Source organism: Phodopus roborovskii, unplaced genomic scaffold (assembly GCF_943737965.1).
Source record: "Phodopus roborovskii unplaced genomic scaffold, PHOROB, whole genome shotgun sequence".
NCBI classification, from domain to species: Eukaryota; Metazoa; Chordata; class Mammalia; order Rodentia; family Cricetidae; genus Phodopus; species Phodopus roborovskii.
The window spans coordinates 35,990,146-36,015,655 of NW_026126517.1; the positions used below are offsets into that span (position 1 = coordinate 35,990,146).

A 25,510-nucleotide genomic window follows, 5' to 3' on the forward strand; every position below is an offset into this window, starting at 1 on the left:
TTAGAAAAAGAATACATTACTGTGAATACACTATTCCAGGGTGATTGTGGTGAGACTTAATAATGAAAGAAGAGGCGAGGAGAAACTCTCAGTCATCTTAAAAAAATATCTAACAATTCTAAATAGAATGTGTGTAGAGCTAAAGCCAATAAAGATCACTCTGGTGATGTCATTGATGAAAATGAGGAACATGCTATTATAAACTAGAGCACAACCATTCATTCCAAAAAGTAGAAACTGACTTAATTTTGTTTGTACCAGATAGTTTTTATGCAAGGTAAAATGTATAAACAATAAAGCTAAATATTCAATTGAATAAACATTGTTCAAGATGCAGCTTGGCTTCTGAATGGAAAGATGGTCTTAGAGATGAATTACTAATGAAAAAGGAGTAAGAACTTTCAAACTGGTAAATTCTCAGGAAGGAGTCACATTAAAAAAAGAAAGGCTGCTAAACAGTTCAGAGACACTAAGGTATTCCCTAATATTTGGTGTTGAACAATTTCTGATAAATGAAGTATGGTATCCAGACGGACAAAAAATACACTATAGAACTCTAAAGGTCCACATAACCAAGAAAGTTGGCATAAACAACCAAGATTACCTACATTTTCCTGTAATATTAAAATTTGTCTAAATCAAGGACGTTTTTGTTTTTAAATAAACTGTGCATTGTTTATCCCTTAATCTGTGACAATATAAAGGTAGAGAGCAAAAGCCAGATGAAATAAAAAATATAACATGACAACAGCAATCAGGACCAGAGAGATGGTTCAGTGGGAGTGCTGCCATTACAGTCTGACTGGAGGTTGATTCCCCAAGACACCACCATACCCTCACCAAGCACACACATAAGAACATAAGCACCACCCACACACCTCTCCAAAAGAAAAGCATCAGAGAGAGAATGAAAAAAATGTGATTTACATCTTAAAAGAAATATACACAATTTTTAACTATTATCACTCATCTCCCATTGCGGATCCCCTCCCCCCATTTTATTACTAAGAAAAAAAAAAAAAGAAAAGAAAAGAAAAAAGAAAAAGTAGAAAGAAACCCTACATTCATTTAGGAAATCACTTGCTTACCAAAACTGGCGTCCACATTTGCATCGAACAGGTTTTGCATCAGGATATTGGACTTTAACAACATGGTGGCAATCTGGGGCAGGACACCACTTTAACAGTCGGTTGCACTGAAACACAAGTTAGAAAATCTTAAAAAAAAAAAATAGCAAGTTAAACTACACAAATTTTATAACATCTGGTATAAGATAAAGAGATAACAAAACCATATAAAGACTGCTACTGTAGTCTCGTACAATAGCGCTTCTATGTTCTATGTGTGATTTTTTTCTCATTATTATCTTTTTTCCCCCTTTTTGGGTGGGGGAATTTCAAGACAAGACTTCTCTGTGTAATTGTCTTGGCTGTCCTGGAACTCACTTTGTAGACTAGGCTAGCCTTAACTGAGATCCACCTGCCTCTGTCTCCCAAGTGGTGGGATTAAAGGTATGTGCCACCATAGCCCACTTGTAATTATCATCTTTTAATGAGAAATGAGCGTTGTTTTTTCCTCCATCTAAGGAAATATATGATATTTCTATTTTACTTTGTTAAAAATGTGGCAGATTAGCCAAGTGGTGGTGCTGATGAATTTCTTTAATCCCAGGACGTGGGGGGGAAGGGGTCTGAGTAAAACAAACAAAAAAGAAAACAAAGCCAAACAAAAAATACATAAATAATTAATAAGTAGCAGGTTACACTACAGAAGCTTCTTCAATGTTTAAGCAATCCTTGCAACTTATTTCAATTCTGGGAATAAAATTTAGGATCGCACATTAAGCAAGTGCTTTACCAACTGAGCTACATCTCCAACACGAGATTACCTAGTTACTGATTCATTATTTGTTTTCTTTGGTTCTGGGCACCAAACCTCATACCTACTTGGGAAGTCTTTTATCACAAAGCTGTATCCCCAGACCCTCACAAGATTATTCATCTTAAAATTCTATGAAACATAAGAACTATTTTTCATTCTCCCTATAAATCCTACTGAGAGTTAAACTATCACTCCACATCCCAGGCCTGCCTCCAGATGTGTATGACAATCCTTCTATATCAGCCCCTCAATTTCTGAGATAATAGGATTAATCAACCATGTGCTAGCTTAGACATTCTTGTAATTATTAACAAACATTGATTCTAGAGTAAACTTTCATTTCTGAGACAGGGTCTTACTATACAGTCCCTGCTGGCCTGGAATTCGCTGTGCTAACATCCACACAGGTATTCACCACCACAATAAACACAGGAAATGTTTTTAACATGCAAGAAAATCAGGTATGGGATAAGCTAATGGACTTAGGTTATTTCCAGACTAGAGAAAAACACAAAAACCAAAGGAAAAGATTATATCTTACTAGTGCTTGAAAACAAAATAATCCTTTTAACTGATTCTTAACTGTTTCTATCACTTTGTTTTTTTAAAGACAAGGTCTCACTATATAGACCTTGCTATTCTAAAACTGGCTATGTAGAGCAGGCTGACCTAGAACTCAGACATTCACCAGCCTCTACCTTATGCAGTATTTGACTTTGGTTTTTGTTTGTCTTGCTAGGGAGTCCACAGTACTCTAAAACTTGCAATTCTCTTGCCCCAGTGTCTCCAATGCTGGAATTTCCCAGTGTGTATCATCCCGCACAAGTGAAATACAAACTATGAAATATTTTTATTACATAAATAAAACATGTCTTAAGTAACGTTCTGCACAAGGCTTCAAAAGTCAACTTACTAGCAAGGGGTACAACTTACTAGGAGATCAATTGCATAAAGTATACTGAAAATTTCAAATTGTACAGTATATCTATAACATGCAATTTTACAGTTTCATTTGAAACACAGGTGAAGACTTTTCTAGAATAAAAATACCAAGCTATACTGACATTACTGTAATAGGTACTAACACTTTCAATAAACCCCAGAGTAAATCATTTTGTTTTGTGGCCTATATATACATTTTCTCTGTAGTAGCTCGTGAATTCTATCATCACAGCACAAAATCAGTAAAACCAAATATGCAATAAATATTTTCCAATAAATCCTTTTTTCTTTGCTTGTTTTGTGCAACAACATCTCTCTTTGTACTCCTGGATGTCCTGGAATTCAGAGATCCACCTCTGCCTTGCTGAATGCATGTCCTACCATACCCACCTCCAATAAATCTTTATTTGCAAACACAGGTAAGCCTTAATTTTCTGGCCACTGGTGTAAGAAAAAACACATAAATACAGCACCTTGTTTTTGTAAAAAAGTATGTGTATGTAGTGGGGCATATTTTGCCCGTATGTGTGTCTGTGCACCATGCTCATGCCTTGGGCCCATCCACAACAAAACAAAAGGACACCGCATCCCCTGGGACTGAAATACATACAGTTGTGAGCTACCATGTGGGTGTTGGGAAAAGAACCAAGGTCCTCTCATGTAGCCAGTTACTCTCTCCAGCCCGATAACTACAGTATTCTTTATTGGCAATGGATCAGAAGACAATTAAAGAAATAGCAATGTTAGGACACCCTATTATTAGCACAGCTCAAAATTATTTTTTTAGTAAGTGTTCTAATTATGGTAGCATGTTCTTGATAGTTTGAAAACTAGTATTTTAGCTGAAAAAACTAGCATTTCAGATGATTGGGCACCCAGCATTCAGGAGGCAGAGGCAGGTAGCTCTCTATAAATTAGAGGCCAGCCTGGTCTATACAGCCAGCCAAGGATATATAGTGAGACCCTAAGCAAACCTCACAAAACTACAACAAAAAGAATCTAACTAGTTTTCCTACTAATAAAAAGAATTTTTGAAAACTAAAATCAGACAAGAATAAATCACTTACCTCTACAAAGCTATTTGTTATTAAATGCTGATATTTTAATTTAACTTTTGAATCTGTGATCAGGCGCCTGAAACCAAGATAAAAGAAATTTATTACGTTTATTAAGCCAAGTTTCAATACATATATAAATAAAATGAAACTTCAAAATCTACTTATGCTATGACAAAAAAAAAAAATTCCCTAATATCAAAAGGTCTATCCTCAATCAATCCAAGAACTTCCAAGTTTCTGTTATTTGACTTGGATAGACAATTTCCTCATATCTTATATACTAAATATTCTATTTTGCCAAGTTCACATTGCAGTCTAAAGACTAAGTTTGTATCTACAGTTTTCTGTTGGCAATTTTTGACTACCTTCCTTTAAACCCCCAACTCATTGCAATAAGTGAAACACACTGTCAACAAGAATGTTAAAAGGTGGACCCAGGTATTGGGATTACCAATGTGAATATAATATTGAGGGTTGCCTTCATGGGAGACTTCTTAGCAATTAAATGGGGGGGGGGGTCACAGTAACCTTGTTGTCTCTGTCTACCCTGAACACTCTGCACACCAATTTCTGTGATTCAGAACACAAGGGATGAAAGTGAGCAACTGTAAAGCTGAAGTTGCATTAGTTTTATGGGAAGCATCTTTCTAAATGTCATAGGAAAATGGTATAGATGCCCAGACATTAAAAAAAAAAAAAAAAAAAAAAAAAAAGGGCTAAATCACCACTGTCAGGGTTTTGTTGTTTTTGTTTTCAGTTGGTATTAAGCCAAGTGGTAGTGGGTGATGGCTACTAACAAATTAACCTTTTAAAAAGCATATAGTTTATTTTTGAATGAGACAGTTTTGAATGCTCTGGCTTTGACTCTAATTCCTATTAAAATGTATCAATAATATATCATCATCATCACAGAGTCTATCGAGTACACATATTCCTGGCTCCTCATCCTCATCATTAATATCATCATCATAATTAATATAGAGTCTATGTAGTACACATATTCTTGGCTGTCCTGGAACTATGTAGACCAGGCTTGCCTTAATTTTACAGAGATCCTTCTGCCTCTGGTTCCCAAGTGTTGGGATTAAAGGCATGAGCTATCATGCCCAGTCTTTTCATACTTTATGGGGGGGCAGCTATGATAAAAAAAAAATGTTTTTAATAATGAAATCAGCAGTCTCTCAATAAATAAATCACAGTTACCAAGTGTAACTTCAGTTCCCTAGCCCTGAAAAACAAAAAACGAAATTCTGACTAAAGGGTTCAACAAACGTAAAATAGTAAAATCAGAGAACACATGAAAACAAAAACTAATAAAAAAGAACTCCATCCAAAAAGATGTACCAAAAAATGCTTTGAATATTTGGAAACAAATAAATATACTAATAATGAAAATGAGCAGATCATCCAAGAAATGTGTGGCAAAAAAAAAAAGTCAATAGGTATAATGGGGTTATGATGGGGTCAAGAAAAAACAGAAATAATATTTTATTATTAAAATAGATGGCTCGGTGGGTAAAAGGTTAACCATGCCAAGTGTGAAGCGTGAAGTCCAGATCCCCAGCATAAAGTTATACCATCGATAATTCTAGTACTAATAAATAATGCAGGGGCAGGAATTCCTGAAGCAAGCTAGACAGCTAGGCTACCTGAAGCAGAGGTTCAACTAAGAAACTAGGTCCTAATGAATAAAGTGTAGATCAATCTAGAAAAATTCCCAATGTCAGCTTTGAAGCTCCACACACACCACACTTATGCAAATGCATACACATATGCTACCATATATGTTCCCACATAAACACATACCACAAAAATATACACTGAGAGAGGCATTTCAAGAAATAATGAGCTAAATAAGCATGGTGATGTGGCTACCTCTGATCACAGCATATGGACAGAGCTAACGCATGAGTTTAGATTTAAGTTTAAGGATTAGCAGGGGGAACATGGGTCTTTCCCTCAATTAACAAAACAAACTAGAGGAATAACTCAGCTGCTAAATACATCAGCATTTCTAGAACCTCACTAGTTGGTTCACAACCACTTGCAACTCTTAACTCCAGAGGACCTGATGTCCTCTTCTGGATTCTAAAAGGACCCAAAACTTTAACCCCAACATTGGAGAGACAGGCAGGAGGGTCTCTGTGAATCTGGGATTAGCTACGACTACACAGCGATACCATGCCTCACATCCACACCCCATGAGATAAGAAGCAAAAAGTTCTCAAATTTTAAGACAAATATTAACTTGTGAATCCAGAGTTCAAAAAGCTATACACAGGGCAAACACAAATAGAACCACACCTAGACAAATTAAGAGTCAAATTTCTGTAAACCAAAGACAAAATTGTTAAAGCACCAAATATGAGGGGGTGGGGTGGGGAAATAGTTAAGTCATCAGAAACATTTAATTGGAGGCAAAAATTAACAACAAGCAGTATAATATTATCTAAGTGCTAAGAAAAATTGTCAATCATCAATTCACAAATGCTGTAATAGTATATAGTCCTTATCATATTATGTTCCCATGACTTTAAATATTACCAAAGTTCTTTTATCTTTATCCAATCTGAAATATTAAAAACAAATAACAAAACAACAAAAAACCCTTTAAGTTAGAGTATCTAATTTTGATTTATACTTACATAAGTTATGTGTGAATTTAAACGTGTTTAACTTTGACCTGCTTGCTTATTTCATAGGAACATCATCATGTTTTTTCTGATTTGTGTGTGTGTGTATGCATGTTATATACATATGCATATACATGCACATGCATGCCAGAGGACAACTTTAGGTGTTGTTACTCTGGGTTACATTCATTTTGGGTTTCTGAAACAATCTTTTATGCATTAGGGTTGATTACAAATGCATGTAACCATGATTGTCTTTTTTCCCTTTTTCCAAATGTGGGTTATAGGAATCAAACTCAGGTCCTCATGCTTGCATGACAGACACTATAACAACAGAGTAACCTCCCCAGAACTGGAATATTATCTGCTTAATGATCCCATGATTTCAAGGAAACAAGGCACAATGGTTTTTGTCCATTTTCTATCTAGTCCTCTCCCAAATAAAATCAGCAATTATATAAAACAGATATGAAAATAGGCTTTGGTTGAACTCAGAGGAAGGAGTTCCTCAACTGTGATCCTGAATTTCCAAGACCCTTATAGTTTCACTTTGTACAAGTTGAAAGATAATGCTTAAATTATTAAGAGTATTCTTAAAATACTTGAGAAAACTGAACAACATGTTAAGACTAACTGCAAGCGACATTCATGGGCTTGTATCAATTTCTTTCATTAAAAAGATGTTCTAGGGGTTGAAGAATTAGTTCAGTGGTTAAAAGCAATGGCTACTCTTTCATAGAACCCAGGTTCAATTCCAGCACCTACATGACCACTCACAATCCTCAGTAACTCCAGCTCCAGAAGATCAAATGCCTTCTTCTGGCCTCCATGGGTACTGTATGGATGTGAGTACACAGACACATATGCAAGCAAAATACAGACAAAATAAGTATTAAAAGTAAAGCTAAAAAATCTTTAAAAATGTATTCTAATATCTCAGGTATCTAGACTATCTAGATATCAAATATCTACTTCATTATGAAATCTACTGTGATGTAAGTGATAGCACATCTTCCTGAACTACTGTATTTCCTCCATTTTTTACCCATAATTAACTCACTGCAATCTTGCATCTACTGTCATCCTAGTAAAGTTTTTGTAGTAGGGAAACCCAATGACCTGTTTTGACTGTTACTATCATTTATAATTCTGAGAAAGTGACATCACCAGTGACCTCTTGATGACATTCTCGATTCCTTTGGTCTCTGTACTTTTCACTCAAAGCGTCACCTACATGTATGAACACATCTAACCAGTGTGTTTTCTTTTTAGACTGGAGACTCCATTTACACTATATAGCATAGTAGGCTTCAAGATTGCAATCCATCTGCTCACACTCCAGTATACCATGCCTGACTACTATTCCTATTTTAAATAAAACCTTAGTCTCTAAGACTTCACTCTTTTCTTTCTTCATCAAACATTTCTTCCAAGGTTTCTTCTTGTTTCTTTAACTATCATTTACTCTGTTTAATGGATTTCAAACCTAAAGGGTACTAGTTCCTAACTAATGCATCAAATGAAAACAGATTATCCACACATCACTTTTGTTTATAAGTTCTGTTGTTTACAACTTGCTTCACAATAACTCCTAAATCCTCTTTAACCTACATTACAAATAACCTTTTTAAAAAATCTCATTATGAATATTTCCCCATTCTAAAGCATTCTCCACAAAATAAAAGTTGTGTTTTTAAAATACACATCCTATTACTACAGTCTTAACTTTTGTCTATGACAAAAACCCATGGCGTTAAACTCTTTCCATCGACATGGCTAATAAACTCTCCCCTTTTTGGTCTAGCCACTGCACAATGCTTAAGGGAAAGGGGGAGAGCTCATTACTATATTTAAAAACTGACTTTTTTTTTGTTTGTTTGTTTTTTTTTTTTTTTTGGTTTAGGCAATATTACTCAGCACTCCCTCACCCCAAACTTTTACTCCTGTTATTTCCAGTCTTGAGGGATAATTTGTTTCCTTCTAATTCTGTTTTACTTATACAATGTACTTAAACTTTTATGTTACATTTATTATTTTTAGAGAATGACATTCTATGAATGGTAGGTAACAAGGAAGTCCCCAGTAATTTCTGGAATGAGTGAAAGAATACAGTGCACTAGATAGGATGAAACTACCACACTCAAGAAAGAATGGGTATGAATGCACCAGGGGACAAGATAGATCAAGTGGAAGAGTGGTGGTAGCTGATTTATTCTGGTAGCCTAAACGGAAACAGGAGTAATTCTATGACAAACAAGATTAAAGCAGGCCTGGTAATAGCAGTAGAGATGTTCTAAATAAACCAAAGCAGACTGAAGTTAAGAAGGTAGAATGGAGCTGGGTGGTGGTGATGCACATCTTTAATCCCAGGACTCAGGAGACAAGAGGCAGGTGGATCTCTGAGTTCAAGGCCAGCCTGGTCTACATAGAGAAACCTGGTTTGGTGAAATGAAGGGGGAAAAAAAGGAAAAAGGAATAGAGGCTAGCAGGAAGGCTCATAAGGTAAAGGCACTTTTCCAACAGGCTTAACAACTTGGGTTGGATCTTTGGGACTGACATAGTGGAAGGGAGAACTTACTACCTATAGGTTATCCTCTTACCTTCATATGCACACTGGGATGAATGCACACATGCACAATAAAATTTTTCCTTAAGTGGAGTAGGGGAGCTTGAAAAGCTATGCTGGTCAGGCTAATTTAGCTTTACTCATTAAAACACATTGTTGCCATTTTGTTTTACTACTTTTTAATCACAGATAAAACTTTCTACATAACCAATTACCTAAAACTAATTATACAATTGGTTTCTCGATCATTCAAGACCTCCATCTGCTTGGCAACCTGGAATGATAACTTGAGGGCACAAAGACAGCACTGGTTTATACCAGGAATTCCCTATGCTTCTTTTCCCAAATTTCTTTTTTTCCATCCAAAGATAACATCTGTATAGGAGAACAACTTGTTTACAGCTTGTAGCTGCAATGCCTTTGAAAGTAGTAGCAGTACCACTCTATTCCTGCGCGGTGCAGTGGGTGGCTAATAAATCAAAAAATGTTCTGGCACAGCCTTCTGCTTTATTGAGGCAGTCCTCTGTGGGGAATTTAAGTGTTGGAGATCCTCAAAGACTGCCAGACTCAGCTACTTAACTGCATCATAAGCTGAGTGTGGTATTTTGAATGTAACTGGCTCCCACAAGCTCAGAGAATGAGACTATAAAGAGGTGTGGCCTTGTTGAAGGAGGTATAGCCTTGTTGAAATAAGTGTGTCAATGTGTGGGTAAGCTTAGAAGTCTCTTGCTCAAGCTTCCCTCAGTGTAACTGTCAGTCGACTTCCTGTTGCTGCCTACAAAATGCAGGACTCTAAGCTACAGCACCATGTCTGCCTACACCAGCTACAGCAGTCTATGATGATAGACTAAACTTAGAACTGTAAACAAGCCACCCCAATTAAATATTTTCCTTTATGAAAGATGCCATGGTCATGGTGTCTCTTCACAGCCAATAGAAAACCTAAGACACTGAATTTCTTTTGGAAAACTTTGTCTTTATTTCTCCTGCATGATCCTGTCTTTTAAATCCAGCATACTTTGGGGGACAAGGTTAAGACAGGGTTTTTCTATAGCTTTAGAGCCTGTCCTGGAACTCAGTCTGTAGATCAGGCTGGCCTCAAACTCAGAGATTCGCCTCTATCTGCCTCTCAAATGCTGGGATTAAAGGCACACACATATCACCCAGTCAATACACATATTTCCATAATGTGTTACATTCCTTTTTTACTATTTTCCATTTTTGTTTTGTTTTTTTATAGGTGCTGGAAATCAAAGCCAGGACCTCACATAAGCTGGGCAACTCACTGAGCAATACTCCAGCCTCCAAAACTCTTCTATGATTCTGTCTTAGCCTGTTTCCCAGAGAACATAAATTAACTCGTTCACCATCCCATTATGTACTTGTAAGATTTACCAATATTTAGCAACCACACATTTCCAAATTTATGGTAAGAGTGACTCCTATGCAACTTGTAAGTGTCTTTTTGCATTACAAAGGAATACGTGTAGAACAAAAAGTCTTTTCAGAGTTTTAATAATTGACCATCTTGGAGGGACTCAGTAAAAGGTAATTGGTTTAACCAATAAAAAAAATACATTCAACATGCAGACTCCATCAGAAATACTTACATAACTGTGTTGTCATCCACTAAGATATCACAACCATGAGCAGGACATGAAATAGTCTGAAAAAGATCAAAATTTAAACTATGTCTTCATTCAACAATATTTATGGATGCTTACCATTGCCAGGCAGTTTGCTAGGTTCTGATCCCACCTTCCTGTTTGCAGAATCTCAATCCTTTTCCTTTCTATTATGGGAAAAACATCTTTGAATATAACTATCCTTGTAAGAAATTGTTTGGTGTGTGTGTGTGTGTGTGTGTGTGTGTGTGTGTGTGTGTGTGTGTGTGTGTGTGTGTGTGTGTGTTGTTTTGTTTTTTAAACACAAAACAGGAAAGTTACAAGCAAAACACCAGACAAAATTCTCTACCAGGGTAAGCCTGATAGAGATTACCAAGACAATGAATACTAGAATCACATTATCTAGATTAGATTATTAACTGGAAAGTCTGGGTTTTTTTTTTTTTTTTAAGGAGAAGGAAAAATAAAAACTATTTAATATAGAAAAATGTTTAATCCCAAAACATTTACCTGGTTATAATTAACCAAGGACCTAAACAAGCAAATTTTATAACTGAAAATCAAATTACCTGTCCCATGCCTTCCTCCATTATTTTGGTAGTTAAATATTCACTCCAGCACTGCATACAAAACTTATGTCCACATTCAAGGCCAGTAAAGTACTGTAAGAATAAGAAACATGAACTTTAAGAAAGATGCTATAAAAAGAAAAGTACAACTACATGGTCTCTCAAAGCTTTATTACCTCACAATTCTCATAGTAGTTAAAATGTCCATTTGACCAAAACCAAAGAGCTCTTAAAATTAACTTCTATATGATGAAATCTAGACATAAAAATACTTTGAAGAATTGACCTAATTAATAAGAAATGCATCTGTCATTGGTATTTACAATCAAATATACAAATATAAGTATCTCACTAAGCAGGAAAGATATTCAATTTCATTAGCTATAATGGAAATGAAATCAAACCACAATGAGACATTATGTCACACTCAATAGGAGAGCTATTATTTAAAAGACAAATTTTTGTTTTGTTTTGTTTTTTCAATACAGGGTTTCTCTGTAGCTTTGGGGGCTGTCCTAAAACTCACTCTGTAGACCAGGTTGGCCTGGCACTCAAAGATCCACCTGCCTCTGCCTTCCAAGTGTTGGGAATAAAACCATGCGCCACCACCATCATCCAGCAAAGATATGGATATTAACAGGTAAGGAGATGGAAAAATTGGAAACCTGTTCCAATATACTGTTTCATGAGAATATGAAAAGCTACCACAACTCTGGAAAACAAGCTGGCAACAACTTCTTCAAAATATTAATAGAATTGTCTCCTAGTTACTTTTCTAATGTAGTGACAAAATGCCAAGGAAACATTTAAAAAAAAAATTTTTTTTTTTTTTTTAAAAAGAATGTTTAATTTGGGGATCCAAGCAAATGAAGAGTTTTCTTTTTTTAATGTGCATTGTATTTTGCCACAGATGTTGGGTCCCCTGGAACTAGAGTTGGAGACAGTTGCAAACTGCCATGTGGATGCTGGGAGTTAAGTCCTCTCTCTGGGAGAGTAATCTCCTGAGTCATCTCCCCAGCCCTTGGGGCTCCAAGAGTCCATAACCAACATGACAGAAAGTATGGCAGCAAGCAGGCTTATATCTTCCACAAAGAAAAGGCAGGGGATAGCTAAGTGAAAATGGCAAAGGTTTTATGAAACCTCAAAACTCACCCAAGTGACACGTTTTTGACAAGACCAATTCTCCTAATCCTTCCCAAACAGTCACCAACTGGTGGTCAAGCATTCAAATATAGGAACCTATGGGGCCCACTCTCATTCAAAGCACACCATGTGACCAGCCAGTATACTCCCAGAAATGAAAATACACATGCTTACAGAAATTTGTACATAGTGTATTAGCACCTTGCAATATGAGGCTTAGGGCAAGAGAAGCAAAGAGACTGACAGCCCAAGTCACACAGGAAAAAATAAAGACTAATTTAAAGAGGTTATTAGCTTGCTTTGCTTTCAGAACATTTTTAGGACTGGTAAGGTCCAGTGGCGGTTTTTATCTAATTTGTCAGATGTCCTAGGTTAGACTCTTTAGCATTGCCAAATAAATACATAAAACATCAACAAAAAAAGCAAACACAATATTTATGACTAAGTTTAATACAAATGCATAATCTTTTAAAACAAGATATTTAAAAACTGCAAAGTAACTTTCAAGGAATTTTTTTAAATGTTCTATTTTAAAAATATCAATTACTTCATTTTTCACGTGACATTGGTAAAGCTGTGTTGACATGGATGTGAGAATCTTTAAGCAATGTTATTAACAGGTATGTTTATAAGTGGCATGTGCCTGTACTTCCAGTTGCTTGGGGTATTGAAGCAAACAAACCATATCAACTCACAAGGGGTTGGAGCTACCCTATCAGGCATTTGCACTGAGTATCTGTGAGTAGTTTACTGTACTTCAGCCTGAGCAGCGCTGTAAGACAGTCTCTCTCTCGCACGCGCGCGTGCGCGCGCGCGCACACACACACACACACAAGAAGAAAAAAATAAAGAAAAGGAAAATTTTCTTTTGTAGTATGTTTCTGTAGAAAAATTAATCCCCGTGTTCATTCCCCTGTCCTGTTTACTTAGAAACAACCGCTTTTTCACTTCTAATATGTACTTGCAAAGCATTCTAATGTACACATACAGTATGAGAGCCACATGCTCTCCTCGGTGCTTTCTTACTTTTAGTAGTATTTCTTACTGGGAAAGAGTACATCGTTTCTCACATCCATATCAGAGCTTTCACCAATCTAACAAAGTAAATGATTTGGTCTTTAAAATACATCTTCGTAAATTCTTTGGGGTTTTGTTTGTTTTGTCTGGTTTTTCAAGGCACAGTTTCTCTATATAGGTCTGGCTGTCCTTGAACTCAGGGATTCATCCACCTGCCACTGCCTTCCAGAGTGCTATGATTAAAGGCATACACCATCACACCAAGCTGGCAAGAATTTTTTTTTTTTTTTTTTTACAAAGTAACGTTTTTAATCATATTTACCCTCATTCCTCCCCCTAACTCCTTCCAGATCCATACCCCCTCCAAATAATTTTAATTTCATTTTATAAAATAAAGAGTGAAATTTCAACTTTGGAGGGGGAAGAGATCACAGATGATATAATATGTGCAATTCAGTCCTTTTCTTTTCCTTGGCATTTCCTTTACATAATTTGCAAATTTCTCATTGGTTTGTCCTATGTCTCTCACACACTCCTATGTCACACACACACACACACACAACGACTTACCGGAACTTTTTACTATATTTGGCCTTTAAAATTACGGAAAATACTTACTTTTGATTCAGAGTGTTCACATTGTGTTGCCATGAAGAAACTGTTTGCTATTCTGGTGTAAGGATTCAGACATTATGCTGGACTGCCCCCTTCACCTGGCAGAATGCACTTAGGCAGTAATCTGGTCAGCCCAGGTGCAAAGGACCTCTTAGAGTCTCTTTCCCACTGTTCCCCCCAGGAGGCAGACAGGACTTTTCCTGCCTCCCTCTGTCTCTTTAACTCATTTCTCTTTCCTTCCAGCCCCCCCTTTCTCTTTCTAATAAAACTTCTCACTAAGCTCTGTCTGTCTGGCATGTTTGTCCCCGCCTATATCACCCTCCCTGCCACCAAGGTTCCCCTTTTGCTTTATCATAACACATGGTAAAAGGCACCTATCTTTAAATATATGGCTTCTAAATCAAATCTGAGTCTGTTTCCACCTCCATATTGCTTCAAAACCATATCCTGCATAATTGATTTTTGCAATTCCTTCTCCATATCACATTAACTTCTCCTAAAGTATATCCTGTTCCACTATTGTGTACTCTTCCACCTGGCAGTTCAATCCTAACTCTATCCCCAACACAATCTATTCCTTTTCAACAATTTTTTCCAACTACTATTCTATCTTTCCAGATATTCAAGTCATTCTTGTAGCTCTCTTAGTATCTAACATTTTGTTCACACATTTCCAATCTAATCTATTCCTAGGCTTCTTACTGTCTTCTAAATGATACTTTTCAATCTTTGCTACATTTTCTAATTACCTGTTATCTGAAATACAATTACATAACTGATGCTCATGGTATTATATGCAAAGAATCAAAAGACAATTGTACATACAGCCTATCAACTTATTTTTTAATGGCAGAGAAGTAGCCATGTAAAGAAGTATAGCCCAATCTTGAAATTGATTTTGTAGGCAGAATAACAAGTACATAGTACGTTATCTTTAAAGGTATAATAATCTCATTACTATCCAAAAAAAGATATACTCTCTATCACCGAGAAATGACACTAACTTGCTACAAGTTCACAAGAATCTTTGTATCTCATACTTTTACTCAATCAAGAATCAATAAGGCTAAAGGATTAAGGGACAGAGTGGTTAATAAATTAAACTGGAAGTTCTAGGTAATTGTATCTACTGCACTATCTAGTATGGGGTCTGTAATTAGAGAATATTTTGATAGATTAACTAGCTAGACATACAAGAACCAGACGTGATGTATGCCTACAGACTCAGAACTTGAAAGGTTAATTAATATAAGATCATGAGATAAAAGTCAGTCAGAGTAATAGTAAATTTCAGGACAGCCTGAGAATACAGCAAAATCCTGTATCTAAATAAGTAAAACATAAACCACTATGTCTAAGAAGAGTGTAAAACTTAACCTATGGTCTGAATATACATATTCAATGTGATTTAAAAAATACAAAACAAAACCAAAACAAAAAAAAAAGTGGATTATTAAAACCACATTCTTCCCTCTCCTCTTTGACATATAGTTGCCTTAACTACCTCATGTTCCACTCCTTTGATTCCTTGGTCCTTACTAAGTCATGAAACTTGAGTATTCATGAAACTCACCCTTTCTTGTTTATGCTGTGAATAAATCCAAATGAAGGAGTATAAATAGCTTATAGAACTCTCATCTATAACAGAAATGATCTTAAAGGATCGAAAAAAAAATTTAATTTCTCTCTAACATTTTACATACATAGCAAGTAATGTTCAAATGCAAAAAATTACAATTAAAAAAAAAATTGGGAGTTGGAAGATAAGACCTGGAACTCACTATGTAAATATGGCTGGTTTCAAACTCCAGAGATCTGCCTGCCTCTGCCTTCTCTAGACTAAAGATATATGACACCACATTCCAATAGCAGATTCTTAAAGTTCAAGAGCAATCATCTTTCTGGGGAGGGTAAACCATGATCATACTATATTATATAAAAAAGAAACTATTTTCAATTTAATAAACCATCTTTCCTCCATAAGAAATTCCCAATATGATCTCAAAAATTAAGGCCATTTTGTTTATAAACAAAGAAATCCATCAGTTCTCTCAAGAGTTTAATGTGACAGTTAAAAAAGGAAAATAGAGGGACTGGAGAGAGGGGTTTGAGGTTAAGAGTATATTTGTTTCCCAGCACCCTCGTAAAGCAGCCGCAAACACAGTTCTAAGGTATCTGACACACCCTTCTGGACACTGTGAGCACTGCATTCAATTGCACAACCTGTCCCGCCCATACACATAAAAATAAACTGGGCAGTGGTGCTGCTTGTATTTAATACCACCACTTGGAAGGCAGAGGCAGGTGAACTGTGAGGCCAACCTGGTCTATAGTGCTAGTTCTAGCATAGCCAAGGCTGTTACATAGTGAAACACCGTTTCAAAAAGAACTTAATAAATAATAAATAAGTGTACAAGTTCTTTTAAAAGTAAAGGAGGATTAGACCTGGACCAGGTTCTTTTAAGTAGTGTTGGTGCTTAATGCCAGAAGCATCAAGATTCTAAATGGGAGAATCAATATGGGAATGGGACTATTTAACAAATCTTAAGTCTTTTTGTTTGTTTTGTGGGGGTAGGGGGTGTCTCTCTGTTTCTCTGGACAGGGCTTCTTTGTGAATCAGCTCTAGCTGTCCTGGACATAACTCTGTTGACCAGGCTGGCCTCAAACTCAAATTGCCTCTGCCTCCCAAGTGCTAAGATTAAAGGCGTATACCACCACCACACCTGGCAGAATCTTAAATTTTCTTTTAAAGATTTATTTATGTATACAGTGTTCTGTAGGCATGTATCCTTGCAGGCCAGAAGAAAGCACCAGATCTTATTACAGATCTGGTTGTGAGCCACCATATGGTTGCTGGGAACTGAACTCAGACCTCGAAAGACCAGCCAGTGTGCCATTTCCCCAGCCCACAAATATTAATTTTTAAAGAATACAAATAATTTCCATAAAAGTGAGCTGCTATTAAAGCACATGTTACATTTTCTATTAAAATGACAGATTAAAAGCCTAGTGCACTGGAACATGCCTATAGTCACAGCATTTGAGGTCACAGGCTCTTCACCTACATTTTCACCTATTTTAATTCAAAATAAGTGTGCATAGTCAAGATTAAGAAATTCCTGAATTAGGTGCCAACAAAGTGGCACTGTTGTGAATTTATCTAGTGCTGAATTTATAATAAGTTCAGAGACCTTCACTCTCACATACTTAACTCCAAAACATTATAGAAAGTAAGCTATCAGAAACATTTATTTAGATCAAGTGTGTTAATATGTGCCTGGAATTTCAGCACCCAGGAAACTGAAGCATAAAGATTATGACTTTAAGGCCAACATGAGCTACATATTAAGACCCTATCTCTGAAAATGAAAACAGCAAAACAAAAAACCCTTCAACACACACACACACACACAATAGCCTTTATTCATGTGACACTGTATAATGGTAAAAATTGCTTTCTAGAAGATAAATAGGGGGAAATTACAAATGTCTAACAGAGTTGTCTAAGATAAACATGTTTCTTAAGAAATCCCATACACATTAATAAGGTTCCAAGAAGGATTTCAGGTGACACTGCTAAACAGAAACAATCATGTGCATATACTGATCTACAAATTAGAGTAACGGTGTTAGGATTATATTGTCCATAATATTATCAGTTTCCACTCATAACTCTTTAAATTAACCACACAACTTAAAATAACTCAGGTCATCAGTGAACTTTGACCCCTTAACTTCATGCTGTTGTAAGTTCTCAGCACTCTTTTTGTTTTTTGAGACAGGGTTTCTTGGTGTAGCTTTGGAGAATGTCATGGAACTAGTTTTGTAGACCAGGCTGGCCTCAAACTCACAGAGATCAACCTGCCTCTGCCTCCCTGAATGCTGGGACTAAAGGTGTGTGCCAACACTGCCTGTCCAGTTCTTAGCACTTTTACCTTCCTTTCTTTGATTTCTGTACTGAAATATTTTCCTGACTTTCTTATCACACCCTCAGCTATCAATTCCTATGGATATTTTAAATCCATAAATGAACTGTGTCTATTGTGGTTTGGACCATAAATGTAACCTAAAGCCTGTATATTGACGATTTTGATCCCCAGTTTGAAAAGTTACTCGGAAGTTATAGAGCCTTCAGGAGTAAGACTTACTTGGAAGATTTAGTCAAGAAACTATAAATATAGAATGCCTCTGTGAAAGGAAAACTGGATCACCTGCCCAGTCCCTCTCTCTGCTCTATTTCCCCTAAGTTGAGCAGCTTGGCTTTACTCCACCATGGACCACATCATAAATAAAGTCTGTTCTACCCATAGGCCCAAACAAACCCAAGAACCTTTGAAACCATGAACCAAAGCAAACTGGCTCTCCTCAGGTTAATTATCTCAGATATTTGTCACAGCAATAAAAAGTAAACTAACACTGTGCCATGTCAGTGTCAAGCTCACAAGGGGATTAATCTTCAATATCAACCTGACTGAATTTAGTATCTTTAGGGGAGACACATCCCTAGTGTTTGCTTATGAGGATGTTTCCAAAAAGAAGTAACCAAGGAGACAGGCTCACTCTAAAGAAGATGGAACACCATTCTTCTGCCTGAGGAGTCACATTGATTAAAAGGGGGAATGGAGAAAGCCAGCAATCTGCTTCCTGACTGTAGAGACAGTATAGCTAAATGGCCTGACATTCCGTCCCCACAACCACACCTTCCTTGCTATGATGGACTGACTATATCCTCTAACCAACAGCATAGGTAAGTCCACAGTCCTTGAAGTTGTTTCAAGAAAAGTAACCGTGTAAAGGCAATGGCACAGGGGTAAAATAAAGGCTCTTGCTACCAAGGCTGATAGAACCCACAAGATAGAAGGTGAGAACCAGGTCCCACAAGCTGTCCTCTGATCTCCACACAATGCCACACTCACATAGAGAGTAAACAAATAAATGTAAATTTTTAAAAAAGAGATTGAGAAATACCCAGGCTCCTCCAAGATCATATTATATTACAAATTTATCTGCTATCTCAAAGTACCTACCACTCTTTCTGAATGTCCTATGAGTCTGACTAGCTAGCCTATGAGTTATCTGAAGACAAATTCTGTTCGTTCTCTATTATGTACTTAAAATTTAGAATAGTTCCTACTATTTTAAATTAATAATTTAAGTTCTCCATCATCCACTGTATATAAAACCAAAATATACATTGCAAATGACTGATTAATTCTTGTTATTCTGGACAGTATCAAGGGCACTGAAAATGTAAGTGATATTGGTAGTAACTACCTCCAAAGTAAAGATTTCAATGAAGGAGAAACTGGCAGAACAAAAATGCAGAATAAGGAAATCATTTATAAACCAGGACAAATTATTTGGATTTTAATACTAGCTTACAAAGACCTTTGAAACTGTAGGTAACAGTATAAATCTTAACTGGCAAAAAGAACCTATTCAAGATAAAAAGGTGTTAAAACCTGAGTTTAATGTATTTCAAAAGTCATAATTAGGATTATGATTTAAGGAAAGGGAAGTGATGCAGCTCACAGGCTGTAAAGATCTGAAAGATATACAAGCCAGCTCATGTGAAATAAAACTTCAATTGAAGGATCAATTCCAAAGCTAAACACTGTTTAAGAACCACAGCAGAAATATACTTCCACACTTTACCTACCAAATTTTAAAGAAAAACTGATCATTTGAACAAGTTAGTGCCTTTCAAACAATCTCCTTTTGAGAAACGTATCTAAAATCCTAAAACAATGAGAAATCTTCAACAGTCTAAAAAAAGCTATTGAGAAACACCAGATAATTATCCAATTATTAGAAAGGACTATTTATCTATTAAAGCAGAAAACATCAGCAAGATGGTTATAATTTAGAGTTAAACAATTTCTCACATTTAAAAATATTCTAAAAGTTGAATTCCAAACAACTGAACATCTTTATGCCACAAATATAATTTTCCTATGGTTGCCAATAATGTAATGTTTTAGTATGAGTACTTATCCCACTTAACCCTGAAATTTATTTACTAAATGCTCTAAAGTACACCATTATTACTCAATAAAAGTTTCTGACATTTTTAAAAGTGAAACACCTATTATTTGGTTCTATTCTGTTTTAATTCTGCCCCTACTTGTCATGTTTAAGAATCTGTATCAGACTCATTAATATAAGTGAAGATATGAAGTCCTGAACATACTCTAAAAAATGTACAAGGATATCGAATTTTTGTAGCAAGAGTCTATTTTAAGCTGTATATTTAAAAAATAGTTTACAAAATGTCGACCTATTACACAGTCTTGCAAATGGTGGTAAAATAAACTCCAGAAAGATTCAAGCATTTAATGACAACTTGGACAAGTTTGAAAAGCAAATGGGACAGGAACACAAAAAAAAGAACAAGAACTTTCCTTTTCCTTTCCTTATTCTTAATCTATTACGAGGCTACAGTTATAGTTATTGCTCCAAGGCTTCTAGACTGTCCTTTGTTTAAGTAATGAAAGTAAATTTACCCTCTAACTTAGTGCTAGCTTTAAACTACCAGGTACTCACCGAGTTAGGGTAGTTCAAGTAGCAGATCTGACAAGGCATATCCTGTGCTGATGACCTTGTATTCATCTGGCGTGTTCGAGACTTTTTACTTGGATTAATTACATGACACTCAGCAAAGAGCTTCTCCAGGTTTCCATCAAAGTACCTGCATTATTTAAACAGAAAGGATGAGAGCCCAGCAAATAGCACCGTTAGAGCTCTCCAAAAAAAAAAAAAAAAAATCCCTGACTTCCTTAAGGAAAATCAATTAACTAGACTAAAATAAACCAAGATCAAACCCATTCTGGTCAAGACAGGAAAGAGGGCAAAGCTAAATGAAAGCAAACAGAGGGTGTGCATGTGCAGTTGACTTTGGTTTTTCTTTTAAGTAGGTACCATGGAGGGTTAAGCAATTTACATTTAACACAACTGTGACTAAAACTTTAGTATAAAAGCTGTGCTACAACTTCTGTTACCTGTGAAGAGTAATGCTATTTTAAAACTAGGCTGTATTTTGTACAGATGAAATTTATTTTAGTAATAATTTTAAACTACTTTATAAGAGGAAATGATTACATCTCATTGTATACAATGAACTTGCTTCTCCGGATTCCTCAGAATTATTTCTTTAATCTACTGAGAAAGGAGAAAAAATGAAAAGTGTACCTTAAAACAAGTATATCAAATAAGTTATGCCCATGTGTTCCTATACACAGTAGAGCAAATGGTGAACTATTTTATAGACAACAATGGCAAATGCCAAGGAAAATGTTTCCTAAATTAGTCATGGTCCCTGGCCCTCTGAAACATCTTTTTTTGTTTTGTTTTTTTCAAGGCAGGGCCTCACTATGTAGCTCTAGCTGTCCTGGTACTCAGAGATTCTACTGCCTCTGCCTCCCAAGCACTGGAATTAAAGGCATATGGCCTGAAACATCCTAGTATTTAAAATGGCAAACAAGATAAAAATAAAAACTCTCAATTTGTAAATAAATATAGCCAGCTATACTATTAATGAAGAATAAGCTCAATTATGTTTTTAGCTTTATCCAAGGCTGTAACTACTATCACTTTCTTTAAGCATAGAAACCCCTTAGTGTATGTGTTTAGGTCAGAGGTCAACTTTGGTTATCATTTACTTTCTGCCTTGTCTTTTGAGACAGAATCTCTTACTGAACCTGAAGCCTACCATTTTCGGCTATACAGAGTAGACAGCAAGTTTCAAGGATACACCTGTCTCTGCCTACCTACCCCGAGGGTTATAGATATATATCATCATGCCCAACATTTTGTTCTTTACATGTGGGTGCGGAGGATCTGAACTCAGGCATTCAAGCTTGCCAGGCACTTTCCCCACTGAGCCATCCAAGATTTCAAGAAAATTTTCAAAAATTTAAATTACATGCTATGGGGGAGAGGGGTGATGGAGAAAGAGGTGTTTGTGGAGCCAGTTCTCTCATTCCATCTTGTAGGTGCAAGAGCTCTAACTCAGGTCATCAGATTGGCAGCAGGCACCTTTATCTGCTGAGTGTTCTCAACAATCCAGATTTCTAGTATTTTTAATAAAGGTTTTCTTTAGCAATTATGGAAAATGTAGAAATAGATGTTTCTACAGAAAAATCACTCATCCAAGGACAAACTGTATAATTCTGAGATGAGAAGTATCTTTTAAAGTACTTTGGAAACAATGTTCTCAAGAAATATTCAAACCATCAATCAAAATGCCAACATGTTATAAAAGGAAACTCGTAAAGTTAGACAGTAATTTACATTATGTGTCACATTACTGACACAAAGTAATATGATTCAGATAGCCAGAATAAATCTAGCAAAACCAAAAATGCTTTCTTATAAATTTTATATAAAAAGCAGAAAATAAGAGAATACCATTAAACACAAATTTACAAAGACATAAACATATTATCCTACAAAGAAAAATCCATGTTAATAAAGACAAAATTCAGCTATCCTAAATTACTACATTAAATTGGTAGACTCCCTATGCTTTAGTTGATATTCTAGACAACATTCCATGCATATGCAGTCACACAGATCTATTATTGTACCACATGCTCTTGAATATACAGCCTTCATTTCTTCACTAAGCAATATTCAGTAGACATTTATCAATCAACACTTATCTGCACAATTTTTCATTTTTGCATTACATACCATAATATACTGAATAAACCCTATACTGAAGGGCACTTAGATGGTCCACATACATACAATCTAGGTTGAACTCTTGGCCCATCTGACAATGTAGAAATGTCAAGACTACTTGACTTCCTTCATTAGTAAAGACAAAGTCTCTCTTGTAAAGAATAAACTGTCTTTCTCTTTTTATTTTTTTCAGGGGAGGGTGTGTGTGACAAGACAGGGTTTCGCTGTGTAACCTTCACTTTCCTGGAACTTGCTCTGTAAACCAGGCTGACCTTGAACTCAGAGATCTTCCTGCCTCTCTGACTCCCAAACTGTCTTTCTCAATACTTGATTACTCTATTTTTTCCTCTCAGAGGTTTAACTTCTCCTACTTTGCAGGGCCTACAGGTTTTCAGTAAGCTTATTCTCAGATGTTAGAGTACTAACTCAGTCTGAATTCCTTTGCTTCAGGATTTTTTGTTTGGGTTGGTTGGTTTTGAGACAAGGTCTCTCTATTCTCTATCTCTGATTGTCCTGGAAACTCACTAAGTAGACCAGGCTGGCTGGCCTTGAACTCAATGGAGATGCATCCACTTGCCTCTGCCTCTAGAATGCTATGATTAAAGGTGTGCACCACTACAGCCAGCTAGTTATATTTCGAAAAGACAGCATATAAAGAGTTTCTGATACAACCTAAAAGTCAAAGAAATTTCAAAGATTACCTAGGCAAAGCCAACTATAGTGTTGTATTCCTGCAACTCCAGCCCTTAAGAGGTAGAGACAGATAGATCAGAAGTTGAAGGACATCTCTGGCTATAAACCAAGTTGAAGAGCAGCCTGGGCTACTTGAGATACTGTAGAAAAGTGAACAGAACTTAAGAAAGAATACACTCACATTTTCAGGCATAGGTGGTCTGGGATTCCCCACACCCCATAAGCTTCATTAACAATGTACAACTCAAGTGTTTTGTTTCTGTAGTAAATCTTCCACCCCACATTTCACTGAGAACATTTGGACCGAATTTACTTGCCAAGATGATGATCCCATCTTTTGGAACTGCACATAGCCTCCTCTACTGATTCTGTTTGCTTCCAATGTCACCTGTCCTGTATGTTTTATCTATGACACTGAAACCTGCTTGACCAGTACACATAGAGGTCAAAGTTGTAAATACCAATACAAGGGTCAGATCAATGTGTTTCTGTATCCCCAAATTGAAGTTTTCACCATCAAAGTAAGTTGTTCTTTTTATGGCTATAATCCTTCAAGTGTTTCTCTAGAACTACTTCTGCTCCACAGATTTTCATTTCTCTTGATTCCCACATCATCACAGTATATGGACTAGCTTCAGCCTGTGAGCAGCTCCAATGCTTTAACTGCCCAAGTCAGTCTGTTTCCACTCACTTACACACAGAGGCAGAGCTTACAGATGCGAAGTTCCCTCGTGGGGTTCTCCTTTTCACATGACACAATGCCATTATGGATAAGGGGAAGAGATAGCAAAGCATCCAGGCCAGAGCCCTAAAGGTCAGGAGGTTGGCTCCTTTCCTAGGCTAACAAAAAAGATTTTGTTTTAATTTGCATGTATTACATGGTCTGTTTACTCTTGACTCTACAATGGCTATTTGGAAGAATATTAGAATCTAATTTAGGGACGGGGATGTTGCTCAAGCTCAGGTAGTGGAGTTCAATCCCCAGCACTGTATAAACTAAGTATATATTCCCTATGCTAGGGAGGTAGAGGCAAGCATATTTTCGTTACATTTATTTATGTTGCGTGTGAGTATGAGAGTGCCATGGCATGTGTGGTGGCCAGTGAAGAATGTGCTGGAATTAATTCTCTACTTCCACCATGTAAATCCAAGATTACACTCAGGTGGTTGGGCTTGGCAGCAACAGCGCCTATCTGTTATAGCTCATTGCTTAATACTTGGGAGATGAATATTTAGCATATTTGTTTTCATATGTATGCATACTCAACAAATTCTACTATAACACAGGATATACTCTAAAAACAGACATAAAATTAGACTGAAGTAATGACTTAGCAGTTAGGAGACCTGGCTGCTCTTCCAGGGAAACTAGGTTTGGCTCCTAGCACCCACATGGCAGGTCCCATTCATCTGTAATTCCAGTTCTAGGGGATTCAATGCCCTGTTCTGATCTCCAAGAACATGGAACACACATGGCACACAGTTGTACATTTGCACAGGCAAAATACCCATACACTTAAAATGAAAAAAAAAATTAAAAATACAAACTCTAGGTGCAAAATAAAACCATTTTCAACTGACCTTACCAAAAAAAAAAAAAAAAAAAAAAAAAAAAATCAATACCATTGGAATCAGTGAAAATTCTGTAACTCAGTTTTTTTCCTTTGCCATGCTACAAATGTAGAATCTTTGGCTTTCCAGGCAAACACTGTTCTCTACTACTGAGCTATAAACTTATGTTTTTGGTTGTGAGCCTAGCCTTTAACGGCTGAGCCATCTCTCCAGCCCCTGAGCTATAAACTTAACCAACTGCTAGATAATCTTTTTGACTCCTAGAAGACTTGAATACTAAGAACTTGCTACTGATACAAAGTCAACTAATACATATTTTCTATGTTAATATGTGTGACATCTGGTTGACTTAGTTCTTTTCTTGTAGATATAATCAAATTTATCTTGACAAAAGCAACTTAGGGGAGAAAATTTTAGTTTATAGTTCCAGAAAGATAAATTCCACCTTGGTTGGGAGGAAGACCTAGCAGCAGGAGCTGGAGGCTGGCTGGTTACATTGCTTCCAGATGAAGCA

At 36.3% G+C, this 25,510-nt stretch overlaps 1 protein-coding gene across 1 annotated transcript in view; it reads right to left on the reverse strand.

Annotated features, from left to right (window-relative positions):
* Positions 1 to 25,510, reverse strand: part of Arih1 (ariadne RBR E3 ubiquitin protein ligase 1) — an 83,177-nt gene that overhangs the window by 22,995 nt on the left and 34,672 nt on the right. The window contains exons 3-7 of the mRNA XM_051197616.1: positions 20,593 to 20,737; positions 11,275 to 11,367; positions 10,691 to 10,746; positions 3,891 to 3,957; positions 1,089 to 1,195 (exon numbers count right to left, since the gene is read on the reverse strand). Coding sequence (XP_051053573.1) covers positions 1,089 to 1,195; positions 3,891 to 3,957; positions 10,691 to 10,746; positions 11,275 to 11,367; positions 20,593 to 20,737 — 468 coding nt within the window. The remainder of the gene's footprint in view (positions 1 to 1,088; positions 1,196 to 3,890; positions 3,958 to 10,690; positions 10,747 to 11,274; positions 11,368 to 20,592; positions 20,738 to 25,510) is intronic.